The sequence below is a fragment of the Thrips palmi genome, unplaced genomic scaffold (genome assembly GCF_012932325.1).
Source record: "Thrips palmi isolate BJ-2018 unplaced genomic scaffold, TpBJ-2018v1 HiC_scaffold_11, whole genome shotgun sequence".
Classification (NCBI taxonomy): domain Eukaryota; kingdom Metazoa; phylum Arthropoda; class Insecta; order Thysanoptera; family Thripidae; genus Thrips; species Thrips palmi.
In genome coordinates this window covers 6,124,396-6,144,446 of record NW_023144622.1, presented here as the reverse complement: position 1 = coordinate 6,144,446, position 20,051 = coordinate 6,124,396, and the positions used below count along the sequence as shown (strand labels likewise).

The window sequence follows — 20,051 nt, the reverse complement described above, 5'->3', positions numbered from 1 at the left end:
TCGAACTAGCGTCTTGAAACCAAACAGCAACATGGCAACGACCCAATGCCACGGCCGCGGCGGCCACGCGGCTAGAAAGTTTTCGGCGGAATCGGGAATAATGAATGGCGCGGAATGACTGCATTCGGCCGAGAGTTTAAGAGTCAAGGTGTGGTCGGAAGGCGGACTCGCTTTTAGAAACGCCACGCCTATTGTTTTATTGTTTTCGGCGCGGCCGCCCTGAGTGCCCTACCGCCGCTACCGCCGCTGCCGCCTCGCCCTGGCCGCCCTCGGCGATGACGACGACGACGACGTCGGGGTGCGGACCGTGGGAGTGCGGAGTCAACCTGTCGCCGAGCAGAGGTGTCTCTCTCCCTCTCTGTCGCGAACGCGGCGCGTCCAGCGTGGGTGCGAGAGAGAGGGCACAGCACAGCCCGCTGTCTGCTCAGCCCGAAAATGATGCCAACGCGAGCAGGCGGCCGCGCGGCGGCGTGCGTGGGTGCTGATGCGGGCGGTTGCTTCTTGAAAGACCAATTCTGGAATTTGAGTGTGCGTTTGTGTGTGAGCGAGTAAGCATCTGGCTGTGTGGAAGTGTGTGTGTGAGGGTTCAAATTCCGCCTTCACAGTGGCGCTGACGAGCGTAGCGAAGGCTCCAACGCGCCGGCCACCTCGCCTGGGGCGTAGGCCACACAGCGTGCGTCGGCGTTCGATTGGTTGCCTACCCACCGGGCTCGGCGCGCGGCGTGGACGGACAAAATGTGATTGCAGTGGAAGACGGGTGTCAAACAGACAGAAACCGATCGACTCTTATTGTAATGTTTATTTCAAAACATAAATACTGCTCTAAAAATATCAACTCGCCTCGGCTTAGGTAAAATGGCTATTTACAAAACCCGCTGGGGGTGTCATGGAGGCGCGCGGGAACGAGCAACATCGACATGCACGTCCCGAGTGGACGGTGAAACGTGGCCGTCTCACACTAATATAATATCGGTATTTTCTTCAATTTTTTGTCGATAGTTTGGAGGAGCCTGGGAGAGACTCGCCCTGCTTCTGCACGGCATCGGCTGGGCACGCAGGCCACGCATGCCACGCAGCGGAAGTAGACTAGTTTCACGTTTTGTAGTTTTACGAAAACGGTTTCGCGTAAAATGTATCACAATGATCGTGCGGCGCGGAACGCCGCACGCTACTGTACATTGTACATCGTACGGTACATTGAGCACTCGTTCACATAAATATTGAGCCTTGTGGTCCTAAATGGTATTTGCTCAGTCTTGGTGTGGGGGCGGCCGGGCGGACGGAAGTCCCGGCCCTGCTCTGGCCCTCTGGTCCCTTACTTGATGAGCTTGTAGGTGTCCCACGCTGAAACAGAAAGAGATGACATGAGCTCAGGCTGCGGCGCAGACAAAATAAAATCAATCGCGCCGCGAGGTAGTCGAACCCGAACCCTCACCTTCGATGTGTGCTCTGCACTTCTCGATCTCGGGGTACCAGTCGGCGCTGGTGTAGTTCATCTTGGGCAGCTTGCCGCCGTAGTCGGCGGGCAGGTGGTTGGGGTCCATGTGCTTGTGCAGGGAGGCCATCTTGTCGCCGTGGAAGTACAGCTGTCAAGACAAAGAACGGTCGGGACGTTAGGCCTCGAAAATCACCTCGCAAAAAGAAGAGCCGAGAGGCTGTGACGGCGCGCCTCGAGCCTCAGCGAAGTACTCACCCTGCCCTTGAGCTTTTCGCGGACGAAGGGCTTGAACATGGTCCACACCATGTTGAAGAGGAAGGGCTGCTTGACGATGTGCACCTCCTTGAGCCGCAGCGGCATGGCGTCCTGGATGAAGTTGAGCAGGCGCATGGAGAAGGTGGGCGAGAAGCCCCCACCTGCTTCATGCCGAGGCCCTCGAAGTCCAGCACCACCACCACGCCGGACACCTGGGACTCGGGCTCCAGCATGGCGGCCAGGTGGATCAGGTAGAATATCCTGAAGATCTGGTCGGAGGTGACCTTCTTGGGGTCCCAGCAGCTGCCGCACTTGTTGATGAGGACGCGGCGGCCGTTCTGGTCGCGGTCCACCAGCACGTTGACCACGTCGGAGGAGAGGATGGCGTCCTTCTCGCCCTCGGGCTTGAGGCCGGCCAGCAGGGAGGCATTCTTCTCCTTGAACTCCAGCACCCGCTTGATCTGTTCACACAAAATAGCAAAATGTCACCCGCGAATCCAGCAAAGAACCGCAGTGCGCTTTTGACACGATGCCCGCTGAGAAAGCGACGACGACTAGTGGGGATTTATCACAGTGTAGGGAAACTATTTCTTTGAACTTTATTTCTGTTCCAAGCGGAAGAGATAGCCCCGCCCCCTCCGCTTCCCCTCGCCCCCAGAAAAAAGGCATCGGGCGGTGACCGATACTGAACTGTACTGGAGCTGGTGGGTCACGAGCATGAGGGGCTGGGCTGGGCCGCGTGCACGCACCGCATTGCGCAACCCAAGGTGTCAGTTTGTGGACAGAAATCAAGACTTAGGAAAAATAGATAAGTGAGAGTCGGGTGGACGTTATCAATAATGAGAGGCTCCACTGCAAGAGATAAGGTTTCCTTCATAATCAGGGAACGCTTCGCGCATGCCGGCCAGCGCACACCAAATGAGGAGATGTTTTGACTCGGGGTTTCGGCGAATGGGGCGGGTTGGAGTACTGACCAGGTCAAGTGCGCTCTCGGGGTAGAACTTGCACGGCCTGAGGAACACCAGCATCAGCGCGTCGTCGTCCACGTTGATCTGGATCTTGCCGTCGGCTGTGAACAAAAGCAAACTTCTGTCAGAAACTAGATGGCAAAGGCCAGGTTAGGTTAGGTTAGGTTTGGTTAGTCAGCCAGAGATACGGTCCACCCCAACACCCCGACTGGTGTCGCAGGCCGCGGGCTTTACAAGGTGCTTAAACGGATTGAGAGGGACTTGAAGTGTCGCGACTCGCGAAGCGAACGGCAAGGTTGCGTTTATCAGAGTCGGTGTTGTTGCCACGGTCCGCGGAGTGCAGGCACAGTGCAGGCACAGCGACACGTACTGCAGACAGCATCCAGCAGTAAAGTCCCGTGTCTGTCGCTATGCCAAGCCTGTCCACCTGACCCGACCCGTTTCATTCTTCTCCGGGGAGCCCCTGCCGCGGCCTGACTCAGCGTGCCGCCAATGGCGCCAATGAGAATGCTTTATGATGTCGATAACTAGGCTGAGTCCGAACAGCGCTCTGCGTCCCCCTTGCACCCATACGGAGCGCCCCGCGAGTGCGAGAGAGAGCATCGCACGGAATCAAACTGATGGATGCGCCACAGGTGCGAAGAGAAGTCGTCGCTATCGTAAATTAGCAACATTGTCCGCGCTCATAAAATGATCGGTGGTCGCGTTTCAGTTAGCGTCATCGTATCGCAACGTCTAGACTCGACCGGAATAACGAGAGTATCGAAAGCATGTGTCATTTCGATGTTTTTTTCGCGGCGATTTGGACCCGGAAACGCGCGAAAATCGATTGGGGCGTCCATTTCTGGCTGGGCACCGCAGCGCCATCGAGCCATCTACATGCAAAGCGGCGACTGCTCATCTTTGATCCCGCTCGTTTGGGAGTGAGCGGCGGGGCGGAGCGGCGGTCTTCCCTCTCCCTCGCACTCATTTGCAAGCCGACGACGACGATGAGGCGTTTGTCCGCGAGGGCGAAAAAAGGCGCCGGCGCAAGAAGTACATGCCGCCAAGCTGCCACGCCGAAGAGGTGACAAATTGGTTTCGTTATTGCCGATGCTGGGCGATGCCACACAAGGGCAAGGCAGGCGGGCCGGGCCGGGCTATAGCTAGGCGGCACGCCACTTGAAGCAGGAGTTTATCTCGACAACCGTTGCCCGCTTTGATACGGCACACTGCTCGCAACAAACTCGACCCGGCGGGGAACAGAGGGGTTCAAGTGTTGTCAGCGCCACGTCAGAGTGACTTGGGTGGAATTCGGTCTATTTTGTCGCGAAGATGACGGGCGGGCATGCCTCGGTTTTGACGCGAACCTACAGTCATTGGGCTGGTACGGAATATGGCCTCAATGCACGGTCGCATGGAGTAAAGATGGTAAGCACACCCCGAGGGACACCCTTGTTTGGCGGCGCCCTCGCGGATAAGAGCCCTGAGCCCGCCTCGACCCACCCCACTGCGAGCGGCAACACTCTAACCCGTCGGCAGCGCCCCGACCACCTCGTCAGAGCGGTACCAATCGGCGCCGATTCACTGAACTCGTCGCTGTGCTCCGAGAATGGAGCGGCCGTTACCGCGTAACTCGCGGAAGCTGCAAATAAACGGAAAGGCGGCTCCACACATCGTGGCACGCGGTGGCACGCATGCAGGCGATGCAAGGCACCACCAAGCACTATCGCGAGCCATGCGCTTATCGCCGCCCCGTTATCGACACATCGACGACTGAGGGCCGAGGGCGCGCCCGAGCCGCCACACTGTCGGATAGAGTCCGTTTTAATCTCTTCCGAGCTCCAAATCTGTTTACTCTTTCCCGACGACGAGTCCAGAAACGGCGCGTCGAGTGTTTACCCAAGATTTACGCTGCCTCCAGGAGGCGACCCGCCGCGACCCGCCGCTCGAACGGCGCCGGGGAAAAAAGTGTAGTAAATCGGCGTGCCGTTGTGCATCGACAACGAAACCGCGGTAACAACCGCCAGTCTCACTAAACAGTCACTTTGATGTCATTTTTCGAAGCTGGGCGCCAGTGACGAAGTAGACGAGAAACTCACCCTTGATGAGCTCCCTGAGCTTGGCGAGGGACTGCTGGGCCAGCTCGGGGGTCTCCCGCAGCTCCTTCTCGGCGATGGCCTTCACTCTGTCCGAGATCGGCGACACGTCCATCTTGCAGCGGTCGGCCATCTTGACGGCGATCGGAGTCTACCTCTGCAACAGACAACGGTCTGCGGTCAGGACTCGTCGTTGACGGCGACCTGGCGAGCTAGGCACCCCGCCGGGCTCACCGCTTCAGCTGTCAAGGCGGCGGCGCGAGGATGGGGACTGGAGTGACGAGCTCGGCGACGGCGCGACTTATAGCCCCCCTACCGCCAGGACCGCCAGCACTGCCAGCCGATACATTGACATCGGAACCTCGGCGACGAGCACCGCGACGAGCACCGCCAAGAGCACCGCGAGCACGCCGCCGCCACCCGTGACCCGCCTAGCGTATTTAGAGATGCAAAATGAACTGCCCCCGCCCCGCCCCGCCGCGCCCCGCCGCGCACCCACGTCACTGCGAGTGCTTCTTTCGGCCCTGGAGCGCGTATGGGCGCGCGGCGCTATCGAACGTCGAACAAGAAAAGAACAAGACTCGGCAATCTTGTGTTCTTATCAGTGTTGTGTGTGTGTCATTGCACACACGCACGTGGCGGGCTCGGCGTTGGCGGACTCCTCTCGGACTCCTCGACGGCGCCGAGGGTGATCCATCCGCGGCCCGCCCTTGGCTCGCCTTGGCCTCGACGCGATGCCCGCACTGCGAAACGCGCGATACGGCCCGGAAGTGGAGCCATTCAGAGCTTTCCATTCTCGAACCTCGAACTCGAACCTCCAACCACAAGGACGCACGCGCTGCCCAAGATTGGCAAACCGGACCGAACCACCACCCGGTTACACAGTTTGGGCGCCAGGACGGGGCGGCTGTGAGTGGGCGTGCTGTCCCTGTCGCTCTCATCCGGCGCCCCATTGAGGTGCGGGAGACACTGACGACGCCTCTTCGGAACCAGCCTTCATGGCATACCTGGCGAGCGACCATTAAAACCACCGTCTTTCTTCAGACCCTTTTTATCGATGGGGTTGCGGAGAGGCCGCGCGAGGTTGGAGTGCCTTGCTGACTCGAACCGCTAAAGGTCTGCATAGGCCTAACAGCGTTGATGATGATGATGATGCTCTGTGTTGCGGCCTGCGGGACGGAGACGCCGTCGAAGAGCGCCTACACTGGCAATCCCTGACGCACACGCCGCGGCGCCGGTGGGGGAAGGGGGCGTGGACCCGCGTGGACCGCGAGGGTGGGGGTAGTGGGCGTGTCAGGTAAGGCAGGCCGTGGGGGCAGTGGCGTGACGAGGGAAAAGAAAGGGAGGTTCAAAACACCCCCTTCCTCCAATTGTTCAAGGCGGCTGCCGGGCGGGCAGTTTCCGCTACACTGTAGGCAACAAGTGTGCCTCCGGCACGTGGCGCCCCCACGTGGACCACGGCGTCGGCGCCCTCGGTGCCCTTGTTGCCCTGAGTGCCCTCGCCCCCGCGCCGCCCCGCCAAGGACACCGTGACGCGCTACGCGAGCTACGCGGGCCAGTGACGACACCGCACGCGTCAGGGCGTCACAGGCCGGCAGGCCGTCAGGCCGTCACGACGCCGAGCTCATTATCGCACAGCTGCTCGGGGCTCCGCGCACCCCGCTCGATGTGCTTGGCCTGCTTGGCCTGCTTGGCCTGCTTGGCCTGCTTGGCCTGCTTGGCCTGCTTGGCCTGCTTGGCCTGCTTGGCCTGCTTGGCCTGCTTGGCCTGCTTGGCCTGCTTGGCCTGCTTGGCCTGCTTGGCCTGCACCACGGCGTCCAGGCCGCCCGGCTGACCGTCTCTGTCTCACTCGCTCTCGCCAGGCGCCCCGCGAGGGTGCGAAAGAGACAGAGCGACAAAACGCTGCTGTAGTCGTTGCAGCCGCTGCTGTGCTGCTACGCGTGAAAATTAAACCGAAACCGAACTTGTCAAATTTGCCCCGCGGGGGCGTGCGCGCGCGGCGCGGAGGTTCTCACGGTGGGGGACGACGGGCGTTGCTGGCGGCGCAGAGTGGGCGAGACCGGTGGAGGCGGACAAAACTCTAGACGCGTTTTGAGCTCTAGAGTCGCTAAACAGGCCTCGAACCGAGCGTGTGACCCCACCAATGGATTCCTCGTTCGGAGAGCAATCCATTGGTGGGGTCACACGTTCGGTTCGAGGCCCATTTAGCGACTCTGGAGCTCAAAACGCATCTAGAGTTTTGTCCGCCTCCACCGGTCTTCTGGCCCACTGTGCGGTGCTGGCGCGGGCTCGGACTTACGCTGGGGCCCTCGACTTGCAAAGGCGTATTCGCAGACGCCGCCGGGTCGCGGCGAGGCGAGGCGACTAACGCAAGGTAAATCGACTAACCGCGCCGGCCCCGCGCACCGCGCACACACACAGCCTGCACTCACACACACGCTGTGCACACACACAGGCACTCTCCGCCGCGGGTCACAGCTGAGCCTATATCGAGGCGTCGCCGGCGTCGTCGCGGAAGGAGCGTCGCCGAGCGGGGACTTTGGGACACCTCCCAAATGTCAACAACGGTGCATAGCGCGCCAGTGTCCGTGACGTGTCCGTGACGTGTCCGTGAACGACGTGACTGTCGCAGTGACACGCGCCGAGCCGTGCCTGGGCTCGAGCTGACTCCGCCCCGCTCCGCCCCGGCCGGCTGGACTGAGTCAATGTTTTTCTGTGAGCCATGCCCGCCCCGCCCCGGCCCGCCCCGCCCTGGCCGGCCGCGCGAAACCGTGACTGCACCGACAACGCCGCGATAGTGGCGGCTTAGTACCCTTCCGCCCCGCCCCGCCCCGCCCCGCTTTTCTAAAAAACGACCGAACGCGCGCGTTGGATGGACCGCGGACTCGGGGCTCATTGACGGCATCCCGATCCGCTCTACTTCGGCGGCGTGGCGCGCGGCGCGGGGGGTCCCTGCCTAGAAATAACGCTTGACCCTCCGTCCTCAAGGCCGCGTTTTGTTATTTTTTGAGCCTCCACGAGGCGCCCTGCCCACTGCAACAACAGCCGGGATGACCCTTGGATGTGATTCCCCCTCGGTGTCTTATTTCCACACAATGTTCCCCGCAGTGCCGTGGCGTCCCTGACCCCGGCGCGCTTCAGCGGCAGTGCATCTCAGGCCTCTTAATTAATTAGTCGCTTTGATTGTGTCGAACATGACAGCCGCACGCCGCGTGTCGGGTACACTGTTCGGCGCCGCGTTGGCGACGGCGATGCGTCCGCGAGGATGCTCGCCCCGCCCGCATGTCGCTGCACTTTCGGCTGAAAGTGTGCCAAAGAGTAGTACAGACTCTCTGAGAAAGATAAAGGCGGCTCGATAAAGTGCCCTGCGCGTGGCCGCTTCTGTTCCGAACGGCGTGTCGTCGCTCTGTCTCTCTCGCACCCCTACGGTGCGCCCCATGGGTGCGAGAGAGACGGAGAGCGCCCCGCAGGCCGCAGCGGCTGCTGCATCTCGGCTCCTCGCGCAAGCAAAGATGCACGGCCCGCAAATAAAATTTTAAAAAATTGTCCCAAAAATTATTTTAAGGAAACCGGAGGGTAGATGGCGATGGAACAGATTTGAAGATGCCTCTCTCTCTCGCACCGCCACCGCCACGTAACCGTCTGTGGACGCCTCCTCCGCCAGCTGAGCCAGCTGCGCGCCGCACCACGAGTTTTTCATACCGCCGCGGGGTGCGTACGGCCGGCCGGCCGGCGTGCAGTGTAGCAGCATGCACTTCCCTGCCGTGCGCAGCGGTGCTGCCCGGAACCACCGGCTGCAGTGATGCGTCCACTGCCAAATCACTCTTACGACACTGGAGGGGTGAGAGAACCCCGAACCCTCGCCTTGTGGCAAAGGGCTCGACCCACCGAACAATAAGGAGACCAGGCTTTCGCCGCGGATCACTATTTCGTTGGCAACAGGCTGTTGAGAACGTCTCCCCAAATGGCCGGCACCGGGCACGGCGCTCGCCGGGACGGTCGGTGACAACGTGGTGACAAGCGCGAGGCACTTACTTGCTCGTTGATGCACTGGGGGTTCCCTGGGAATGCACTGACTGTCGCACTGTCTCGGCACCAAGCTTCCTCGCACTGTGACTGTCACTGACGGCCACCTATGTACTGGCCATGGCAGTCCGTGCCCCCTCCCCCTGCCCCCACCCCCGGCCGCCCTGCCCGCCCTGGCCCGAGATGCCCCTAACAGCTACCACGAACCTCAGTGTAATCTCTCGAGGCGCAAAGGTCGGGCTACCGCCGTGCCAGCCATGCCCGCCGTGCCGCGGAGCCGGCCATGCCTATGCAGCTAGGCAGAAGGCAGGCCGGCCGCGGCCCGGCTTCGGACAGTCGCGCCGAGCCCCGCCGAGCCCCGCCGAGCCCCGCCGAGCCCGCCGAGCCCAGCCCCCCACGGGCCGCGGCAGGGGCGGGAGGGGGCGGCGGGGGCGTCGTTCGGCTCGCCGTTCGGCTCGGTTCGGCGCTTGTTCGGCGCGAGCGACTATCAGTCGCCTCCACGCTGACTCTGATTCCTTGCGGCTTATCAACAACCCCCCTCCCACTCCTTCGCCCCTCCCTCCCCTTCCCCCCGAGCGCATCGGGCCCCCCGCCTCCCGTGAGCGTCACTTGAGCTCTTCTAAGCTAAGCGTTGTGCTTTGTGGTTCAAGGGTTACAATATGGCACAAAGTGGCACACCGTTTGGAACTGTTTCATTCATGGAATCTTGCAGGCCTGGACGGGCCGTGCTCAGGCATGACTGCGCTACTCTCACTGCATCCTGGCGTTTTGCATTTCGATGTTATTGCAAGATGGATCTCAGTGCCATCTGCGTCAGGACACCTCTAGGATGAAATTTAACCACACAAACTGAAAAATGGTGTCCTTTTGATTGAATGTTTTTATTTTTTAAATTCGCTGTCAGTTGTGCCTGCTCATGCTGGGCGCACTACCGCACTGCGTGAAAATCCCCTTGAAGCACGCCTCTGGCTGAGAGGCTACTTGAGCAATACGACCCCAGATAACATGATGCGCGATGCAGTTCGAAGAAAAAAGTAAAAGAAGGTATTCAAAGTGCACAGCGAAAACCTGAGAGGTGCGATCATTTGGCCGGACCCGGGGCCGGGCCAACTCCGTGTAAGATTATGTAAGTGATATTTGCGCCTTCAAACTCGAAACTCGAGCGGAGATCCGTTTATCGGAGTGACCCTCTTGTCGAGCTCCTTCAGGCCTTCAGTGTCAGCGTTGTCATGTGCACCTGTCACCGGGTGCCAACATTATCTTTTCGAGTCCCGGATGAAACCAAAGATCACTTCCAACCAATCGAAATAACTTTCGAGAAGAAACCACCAGCAGCAGCATTATTTCCCCCCCCTCCTCCGGTCCAGTTTAGGGGCTGCTTTACAAAAGGAGCCAGCAGGGGTTGAGTGACTAGGACTAGGATCAGCCAGAGATAGATTAGTGCAGCAAGGGCCTGTGCTAGTCCACGAGTGCGAGAGGAACGGGGTACTCCAAATCAAACCGAATCAAACTCGTGTCGGATCGCCCAGAGAGAATAACCAGCCGGCCGACGGAATGAACCTTGATACCAGGGGACCAGGGGACCAGGGGGCCGTGATGGAAACGCGGCGCGCTGCGTGAGTCACTGAAAGATTCGATGGTTCAGAGGGCGACCTGGCGGTGCGGTCGGCGTGCGGATGACGTCACCCTTAAAGTCTGCAGCGCGGTGATTATAAGCGGAGTTTGCACTGCCGCTGGAGTCATAATGCACTGCTGGAGGTTCCTCTGTCTCTCTCGCATCCATGGGCTACCATGGGCCGTCCCGTGGAGGTGCGAGAGAGAGGGGGCGACGAAACGCCGGCGAGGTAGGCAACGCGCGCACACACCTGCGCTCCGGTTGCCTACCGGCCGACGCAAGGGGCTCCAGCGCGGGCTCCGGACTCCGGGCTCTCCGGCACGCAGCGCGCGTCCACGCCACTGTGAGGCGATGGAGGCGGTCGAAATCCCGGACGCGTTTTGAGCTCCCGAGTCGCTAAATGGGACTCGAACCGAACATGTGACCCCACCAATGGATCGCTCTCCGAACGAGGAATCCATTGGTGGGGTCACCCGTTCGTTTAGGTCCCATTTAGCGACTCTAGGGCTAAAACCGCGTCTAGAGTTGCCGCCTCCACACGAAAATGAATGCACTGGGTGCCCGGCACGCAGACGTCCCCGAATCCAGACCGCAAATGAAAAAGAAAACTCTCGGTTTCGACTCGCTCTGGTTTATCGGTGCGGTGGTCACCCGCACGCAAACAGTTCTCCAAAAGTGATACACGAAACGAAGGGGGCAACAGTGTAATCTCCTTTATCTATCTTCTTACAGTAGCAAACAGGCAATAGCTGTTTGTTCATGAGCGGTTATCGATGCTGTCTCAGGAGCCTCTGATAAATGGCTGTCCGAAAGCAGAATCTATTTTCAACGCATTTGTTTCAGGGGGGCAGAAACAACGGGAGAGCGGATGGCCTGCCAAATGCTGGGGGAGTACACACGCATCATCAGTTCATAAAACGGACGCCATCGTCACGCATGATGCTGACGATAAACCCTCGGCGAAAACAGAGGGGGAGGGGGAGGGGGAGCTGGAGGGGGTGGGCGTGAAGGTGAAGCAGGCAGCAGGTGCGGCAGGTGGTTCACACTTCAAAATGCGCGCCTTAGGATTCACCGCCCTCTAGCGCAAGCGCACTGACAGAAAACACTTGACTGTTTACTGTCACCTGAAATCTTAGGTTATGGATTATCTGAGCATAGAACGATAAACACGGAAATAACTAGAAAGAAAGCAATGGATTGGAGTTAGTAATGTTTTGACTGTCATCATGACTTCCATCATTGCGTAACATATCAGCCATTCAGAGAAGGTATTGTCAAACCTCGTCAGACGTGGCAAAAATAAACTGTTAGGTAAGTTTTCATTCAGTCAGCAGACAGAATGACAACAGGTTACATATCAGGTTGCGATTTATTTTTCGTTTGGGCCTTTCGCCTTTCTTGTAATTGTTTTCTCTTGGAATTTAATTTCATATGATGCCTTATAATTTAATAAATCATTGTAATTTTTTTTCAAGAAGTTCAACTTTACAGGTTTTCAGATATTTTCTTCTGCTTCTCTAATATTAATTGTTGTCTTCTCAAAGAAATTTGGATTCTGGACAGATTTACTTTGTTAAGTTATCTCATTCAGAGTTGAACATTTACAGGTTTGGTCGATACTCGTTGATATCTACATCATGGCAGTGTGGATGGATGGTTTCGATTTCCCCCCTGAGCTCTGTAGTAAGCCTTTAGCATTAATTGGCATATCAGGCATTGATGTCACCAAAAATGCATCTGACCGTGAAGTCTGGGAGTCGCTTAGCAATAACAGGGCCCCAAATAGAGCTCATATAAGTTTCAAACTTCTAGAGCCTCAGCATGTATTTCCTGTTATGAAACCCAAGGTATGTTTTTACCAGTGGCTTGAAATGTATGAACGTCACTGACATGTGATGGAATTCGATTTCTAACAACTCTTTAACTATTTTTCTCAGAGAAATACATACGACTGGTACATTCCAAAAGGTATCCTTAAGCGGAACTGGATTGTGAAACACCTTCAAGAGTTACCTGCTGTCAATGTTTTGTTCTATCATCTTGATTGGGACGATCCCAATTTTGCTGCCAAGAAGCTTGACTGTGCGAACAGATTGCAGAGTATTCGGTTAGATGAGACTTTCCTTTTGCTCTTTCCTAAAGAAAAACCTTTCAAAAAATTTAGATGATAACATTAATTTATATTTTCAGAGGAGCTTTGAAGGGGCGGTTAACAAGACTAGCTGTGGTGCTGATCCAAAGGACTGCTCCAGTGGCAGGAGAGGACCCGTCTGCTGCTGACAAGGCTAATGCACTGTGTACCGCTTGCGAACTCAATCCAAAATGCTTGTTTGTTCTTCCGCTTGGAGATCACCTCCAAGGATACATTCTCAGGTACTTCTTGGAAGACTGTGATTCAGAACTTGTTTGTCTCAAAATCATGGTTTAACCCCTTTCTCTATTTCAGGCTAGAAAAAGCATTTCTTGAATTAGCTCAGGGTTATTATCATCATGCCATTCGGGCCATCAAGTCACACAGAGACCAACTCAATAAAACAACTCAACAATACCTCATGGTGCGACACTTATTTAAAATTGGACTATTGTCTGAGCTCAAACAAGATTCACATAATGCTCACAAGTAAGTGCTTTCCTTATTAATTGTTTGGCAAGATTTCTTTATTTTACCCTTTTTATACCTTAATTTTAATTGCAGGAGTTATGCACAAGCTTATAGCCAGTTGTTGGATTTGCGTGTTGCGGACACAAATGCCATGGAGGTGAAGACAGTTGCTGGACTCATTAACTACAAAATCTGCCGTATTCTGTTTTCCCAAAGTATGCCTCGTGACGCTATTGCTCAATTTAGAGCTCATACTGAAGCATTTAAAAACCGAGAAGGTCACAAAGATCTGACCTTTGAACATTATGGCTGGTTAGCCAAGCAGTATTGGGTTTTTGGAGACTTATTTGATGAAGCAATCAAACAAGGAGTTCAAGCAGTGCAGACTCAACATCCTGGATTTTACTACCAACAAGCTGCTCAGTTGGCAATTCAAAGGAAGCAAGCTTGTGAGCAGCTTTGTCAGAATGTAACAACGTATCCCGAGCCAGACCCACTCACTGGAATGGATACATTGGAATTTTTCGGCCAAAGAGCATGGCGACCTGGAAGTTTAAGCGTGGAACCAATTGATCCTAGCAGGGAAAGAGATGGCATCCTTGCTCTTCAGTTCAGAGAGAAAAACGGTGTGAACCACTCGAGCCTTATCATAACATTATTTGGGATTGCTATCTCACAATTCAAAGCTTTCCGCTGTCCACGGATGAGGCGACAGCTCTTGGTTCAAATGGCAGAAGAATACTTCAGTGCCAAAGATTATGGAAAAGCACTCACTGTATTAACACATATGCTTTGGGATTATCGATCAGAGAAATGGTGGAGACTTCTCTCCGCTATCCTCTTAAGAGCGTTAGGATGTGCCTATCTCACCGCAGGACTTCAGGACTATGTGACTTTGTCTCTTGAAGCTTTAGGCACTGCTGCTCAGCTGACGTCTCAAGACAAAACGAGAGTGTTTCAAAATCTAAATAGAATCCTGAAGAGGCAGCTACCGGAGCCGGAACCAGGCCTCTCTCCAATAGATCTTCCTCATGCAAAAGAATTATGGACAGCAAGCTGTGCGTCTGTAGATCCACCATATGTCACAGTAGATATGAGCAATGTTGCCTCTTGTGTGGAAAGCAAAGCCAAGTTCACTGAGTCTCAATCTCATGTAGACAAGCCAGTGCTCATCGAAGTATATGTTAGAAGTTCATGCCCACATCCAATTCAATTTTCAAAATTATTGGTCACTGTGACTACTCCAAGTATGAGCACTGAGCTCCCTGCCTCAATAGTGGGGCCCTCTGAAGGTCATCCATTGCATTTTGAAACAAATTCAGTGAAGTCATACATGTGCCAGTTCATCCCAGATCACCGAGATGTTGGAAATGAGATTCAAATCACCTCCATTTTACTTCATATGGGAGCAGATGGAGATCGTAATATAATTTTACGATACTCTTGTGTGAGCAATGAATCGTCTGGAGCTGATGACATCTGTCCTGAGCTTCAGCATTTCAGACCTACTCCAGTGAAGTCAGTAAATTTTGACAGCATACGTGTACAATCAACAACTCTTCTGGTGCCTCGCACGTCATTGTTGGACTTGTCTATTCATCATGACGCACCTGCCCTCCTCGGCGAGTGGTACAAGGTGCAGTTAAAAATGCTTAACAATGAGCTGTGTAATGCTTCCTCCTTGAGTGTTGAAGTATCTTTGGTGCCAAGTACTGATGATCCACACCAAGAACTCACAACTCAGTTATGCAAAGATGTATCGGGAGAGTTAGTTTCTCTTCCTATGCAGTTAATTATTGGGGATCTCAATGTTGGTTCCTCCAAAGAAATAAGTTTCTATGTACGGGCTCTCCGCCTAAACACAAGAAATCTTCTTATAAAAGTAAGGTTTTTTGCTGCTGTTTTTCTTCTTAAAAATGCTAAAATGAAAAAGAAACATGGTTTTAATTTGTGTTTTTTTCTGTCCAGGCAAAGTATTTAATGCTTGACCCTTCTCTAGGCATCAATGCAGAATTTTGGAATGTTTGTGAAAAACTTGTGACAATATCAGTTGTAAAGCCATTTGATGTTTTGACCAAGTTCATTTCTTTGCAACTTGACCCACTTACCAAGGCAATAGCTCTTGAGCCTTTAATTGCAATGCCCCATACAGAATGTCTTTCACCATGGCCCATTGTTATTCACAACTCATCCTTTGAGCTCGTGAGTCTCTTGATTCTATTTAGACCTATTTCACGTTTTTTATGTCACAAATCTAAAATTATCTTTGGTTTTTAAATTTCAGGCCCAGAATGTACGTTTGGTAGATGACTCCTTTGTATCCCAACTGGAAGGCCTAGAACTACAGAAAGGAGAGATGGCTGCAGAAGCAACAGTCCTCAATATCACTCAGCCTAGTGATCAGCCTGTTCATGTAGGGACATATCATTTACAGTGGAGCAGGTGGGTAACAGCATAAAATTAACAATGTGCCCTGTGATGCATTATGACCTCAAACCTTCATTGAATTTCCTTTTCTTCTGTAGGAAGGGACAGGAGCATATGGTAACAAGCAGCACTGTAACATTACCTACCCTCAGAGTTGAAAATGCTCCAATTTATGTTGAAATGGTACTTCCTGCTCATGGTTGGGTAAGAACACCGATGGCTGTGTCATATCGAATTCACAACCATACAAATCGCCTAATTGATGTTGACCTAAGTATGGAAGCTAGTGATGCCTTCATGTTTGCAGGCCATAAGCAGGTATTATTTTTTCTCTTGTCTTGAAAACGGATTTTTGTCAATTGGAACTACTACTGATTTTATTATTCCTGTGTTCCAGCTTCAGCTTTGCTTATTACCCGAATCAGTTCGTACGCTAGATTACAATCTGTATCCTCTTTTGTCGGGGCTTGTTGCTCTGCCTAGACTCTGTCTCTCTCTAGTCAAGGAGGGTCAGTTGGAACTTCAACCTCCTGCCCTGGCCGAACTTCTGCAACGTTGTTTACCAACTCATGTTTATGTTATGGTAATGAAATTAATGTTATTGAAATTAAGATGAGACTACATATGAAGTGGGAATAATGAAATTTGTTTTTTCCAATTTTTACAGCCTCAAGCTAAAGGTAAAGCAGCAACACCACAGGTACCTGTACCTTCATGAGGTGGCAAGAAATCAAATAATTGTTACAAATTAATAACAATCATGAGATTGTAAATCACTGATGTCGAATCAAGACCACACACAATGAGATTGTATGTTTCCAAGTAATAGGAAGTTGTTCTCTATCAGAAAATTGTTGCTCTTATGATATGAAGTATATTGTTTTTGTTACTGTTTGTATAGTTTGTGTTATAGATAATTTTGAGATACTAGACATTTTATCAGAATATAGAATCTCAAACTGTAAAGCATTATTTAATCTTCAACCATCACAATGGATTTCAGGGATGAGTAAATACTAGACAATTGAAAAACACACAAACATTAACCAGCTTGTCACAATGTCACATACAGTCTAAAATGAAGGATGAATTTGTCTAATCAAGTCCAGTTGTTGTAAAGTTTAACATCACATTTTCAAAGGGGGAAATATCCATACAAACAATTAATTAATATTAACTAAAAGTAGCCTAGATCAATCTCCAAGCATATCTACACTGAGGCAGTCCTCTCCAAGATTGCTAGGTGATGTCTCCAGGTCTCCAAGATCATTTGATTCACTAACAGGAGGAAAAGAAGCAGATTAATTTGTAAAAAGGAAAAACAAGGATTTTTTTTAAAAGCAGGGTTTTAGTTAGCTTACCTGTCTAACGAAGGCTCATTACTAAACATTTCGGTTGGAACAGTGGGTGGTGCTCTCTCAGGCAACAGTCCCATGAATGAGTGACCACGAGCCGATAAATGCCTCTCAACTTCTTCAGGGGTCATGTGGCCGTCTGGAGCCAGAGCTGACACAGCAGGTGATATTGAGGGTATTATAAGTGATCCCATGTTTACCTAGATTAAGGGAGAGCAAAAGTGACATAAAGCAAAGAAGTTCAGGAAAAAATGCAATAACAAATATTGATCAGAAAAAAAAATCTTACGCTGGATAAGCTTTGTTTAGAGCCTTTTATGGCTGGTTTCTTCTTTTTGGAGGGTGCTTGGGGTTTTTGCACCACTGGTGCCCCAGCATTATGAGTAGTTGGCGCTTGAGCATGGGAACTTTGTTCCATTTTTCTCCTAACAGAAGAAAACAAAGAGCTATTAGTAAGAGGAAAATATTCAAAATTTAAATGAAACAAAAAGATTACCAACCTTTTGATATCTTGCCTAGGTAACTCTACCTCACCATCAGAGGATTCAGTATCTTCACCCGATTCACTTGATGATGAAACATCTACTTTTTCATATTGCAATAGTCTGTCCAGTAAGAAACTCCTATCTCTAGCAACTTCCAATAACTTAGCTCTTGAAGTTCTAAGATTTTCTTGATAACACTCATTTTCCTACAAAATTTAGAGCTCCGTATAAATATATAAAGCCAGTACTAAAGGGACACTATAGAGAAATTCCAAATTAGAGCTTACTTACATAAATCAGGTACTTAAGCTTCCGTTTGAGCCGCTTATATTGTTCTTTGTAGTCTACAGTCTCACTCTGGCTCACTTCATCTTCCTCTTCTTCCTCGTCATCATCGTCCTCTAACGCCTCTTGAGCTTGCTGTGCCATTGAGTGGTGGTACCACCCCTGCTGCATCATTTGAGCTCTTCCTTTACCGCTCATCTGTAAATGAAAAACAGAAGCTTGTCAGGTATATAGCTCTGAACTTAAAGAAGGAGACTTGATAAGAGGCCGAAGAAAAAACAAAGAAATCTTCGAGAAAAATGATTGAACGACTGTCAAAACGATTAAAGATACTAGAATTGAATCATTTGGGTCCAGTTTAACCTCAAACTCCACGATGGCACTAAAACCATAACTTTGCGATGCATTCACGTAGGGGAAAGTTTGTAACAAAATAAACTTAAATTTAAAAACGTTGCTTAGATTAACTGACTTTGAAATAAAATAGCTCATAAAAGTTACAATAATATCAATGTAAAGAGAAACAACATAGCTGACGACAGTACCTCGAACTTTTATAGAAACTTATGAGACGCGTTGAATCCTGAAAGGAGAACGCCAAAGAATAAAATAAGATTCAAAAGATACTGTTATCAGTCCTTCACTTTAAAAACTTGAGCAATAATCGAGCTTAGCTCGAATATTTTGTTTATTTACGTTTTGGAGCGTCTGTCACTCATTATTTACACTCAACACTGCCTTCTATGAAAATTTCACTGATTCCCGCCCATTCAAACTTTGTTGTTGTGGGAGGTTATGTGTTTCGTCTTTCAGTTTGTTTACTTTCTTAATGACAAAATATTTCAGGGTAATGGACTAGCGTTACTCAATCTTCCAATTAGTATACTCCTTTATTCAAATGCCAGAAATGGGAGACAGCGAAGAAGCGTGGACAGTTGACTGTTCTGATGATGAGTCAAACAGTTCTACTAAGGTTAGATTTAAAATGAAAAGGGATTAGTAAACCTTTTTTCTAAAATTTACTGAAATTTTTCAGTTGAATAAAGATATTAACTAATTGTGTCGCCTTCTACTATGGGTGAGGTAGTATCAAACCTTATCTGTGAAATTTTCTAATTTGTCTTCAGCTTGAACCAGTCCCTCCGTCTTCTGAAGTTATTAGAATGTATGAAGCATTAGAGAGCAATGGACCTCTTCCTATCCAGTGGAAGTGGCCTCACGGGAGAAGAGCTCCAACAGATTCATCAGGTTTCATTGAAGAAGATATTGAAGAGACAGAGGAAACAAAGTAAGTTAGACTCAACGTTCATGTTGTTTCTTCTTTTCTCTGCTTGTTATGCATTTTAATTTCTTTATTATGATTTCAGAGTGGAGGAAAAGTCAGATTTTGACTTCATGGACGAAGCTGCCACCCCTGTGTTAAGAAAAGGAAAGGCTTCAGGACCTAAGGGAAGTGCTAAGAAGAAGACATCAAGTTTCTCGGGAATTCTATCCAATATAAAAAGACATCGGCAGCAAGAACAGTTGGAGAAAGAAAAGTTAACTGTTAGGAACAAACGTTGAGAATAGCTTAAAATGTAAATGCAATTAGATACAACTTATTTAAATTTGTTTTTAAGCAACAACATGTGATAATATTATGACAGGAGATTGTTGAAGACTGAGATGCATTTCTAATAGGCGATTCTTTCTGTTTCTCTTTTCTTTCCCCTTTTGAGATCATTAGGGACAGTTCTTTTATCTAATAAAAGTATCTGTCAAGTCCTTGCATAACTCACTAGTTTCCCATGAAGAATATTTTTAATCTTCTCCCGGTTTATCAAAACCATATTTTAAAGTATTTTGTTGTTTCAATCAATTTTTCACTTGGCGTATATGTTGGCCATGTACTTGAACTCCCTGCTTTCCTGTCAAAGATATAATGCTCGTATAGTTATGATAGATTTTTACTTTTAATAATCATTTTATGTATTATGAGTGCAACGGTGTGCGTGTGTGCAATAATTAGTCATATAGTGTTATTGTATTACCAAATGTCAAACATTGAAAACTATTTTCGAACTAACGGTGACAAATGTCCCGGTTTTGAAAATTATATATTTTTTTTTTTTGCAATGAATCTTTCTTTCTTTTAAATGCCCCCACTCTATTCACTATGTGGATCAATCTGATGATGCCTGTGTCGTGTCATGTCAAACCCAATTAGGCAAACATTGAATGGAGGCATGTTTTAAAGAACGGCCCGACTACTACAACAAATGCCGAAAATAGACTCTCTGAGTGGGGACGGGTCGGGGCGGTGCGAGAGAGACATTCCCCAGGGACAGACAAAGGGCCCGTCTAATCGCACGGATAGATCGGGCCGTAACCAGCAGACTCATTCAAAAGGGTCGCATCGCTTCAGCGTTCTCTCTCTGTCGCACCCATGGGGCGGTCCATAGGGGTGCGAGAGAGACGGCGCGACTCTTGCTTGACACAGTGGCTCCAGTTTCAGCCACACTCGCCGTGTAATAACGC

The 20,051-nt window shown here is 51.0% G+C and overlaps 4 protein-coding genes across 4 annotated transcripts; 2 read left to right on the top strand and 2 right to left on the bottom strand.

Annotated features, from left to right (window-relative positions):
* Window positions 1-781: 781 nt before the first annotated feature.
* On the bottom strand, window positions 782-8,925 carry LOC117639622 (clavesin-1-like). The gene is given in 7 exon segments (XM_034375473.1): window positions 782-1,344; window positions 1,436-1,586; window positions 1,694-1,845; window positions 1,848-2,154; window positions 2,668-2,762; window positions 4,743-4,896; window positions 8,775-8,925. Coding segments are annotated over 6 exon segments (864 nt in total). The 5' UTR covers window positions 4,873-4,896; window positions 8,775-8,925; the 3' UTR covers window positions 782-1,315.
* A 2,499-nt stretch (window positions 8,926-11,424) lies between these two features.
* Window positions 11,425-16,303, top strand: LOC117639404 (trafficking protein particle complex subunit 11). Its single transcript, XM_034375016.1, has 11 exons — window positions 11,425-11,691; window positions 11,988-12,227; window positions 12,318-12,487; window positions 12,571-12,753; window positions 12,827-13,000; window positions 13,076-14,864; window positions 14,951-15,184; window positions 15,267-15,424; window positions 15,508-15,727; window positions 15,807-15,992; window positions 16,077-16,303. Exons 2-11 carry the CDS (start codon window positions 12,018-12,020, stop codon window positions 16,125-16,127), a joined length of 3,375 nt encoding a protein of 1,124 aa, XP_034230907.1. The 5' UTR covers window positions 11,425-11,691; window positions 11,988-12,017; the 3' UTR covers window positions 16,128-16,303.
* Window positions 16,304-16,363: 60 nt separating this feature from the next.
* LOC117639405 lies at window positions 16,364-18,325 on the bottom strand. Its single transcript, XM_034375017.1, has 7 exons — window positions 18,231-18,325; window positions 18,080-18,117; window positions 17,541-17,732; window positions 17,265-17,455; window positions 17,054-17,189; window positions 16,771-16,964; window positions 16,364-16,687 (listed from the first exon to the last, which is right to left on the bottom strand). Exons 3-7 carry the CDS (start codon window positions 17,730-17,732, stop codon window positions 16,603-16,605), a joined length of 798 nt encoding a protein of 265 aa, XP_034230908.1. The 5' UTR covers window positions 18,080-18,117; window positions 18,231-18,325; the 3' UTR covers window positions 16,364-16,602.
* On the top strand, window positions 18,296-19,653 carry LOC117639406 (PAXIP1-associated glutamate-rich protein 1). Its single transcript, XM_034375018.1, has 3 exons — window positions 18,296-18,507; window positions 18,662-18,822; window positions 18,902-19,653. The coding sequence occupies exons 1-3, from the start codon at window positions 18,433-18,435 to the stop codon at window positions 19,095-19,097; spliced, it is 432 nt and encodes a 143-aa protein (XP_034230909.1). The 5' UTR covers window positions 18,296-18,432; the 3' UTR covers window positions 19,098-19,653.
* Window positions 19,654-20,051: the final 398 nt, after the last annotated feature.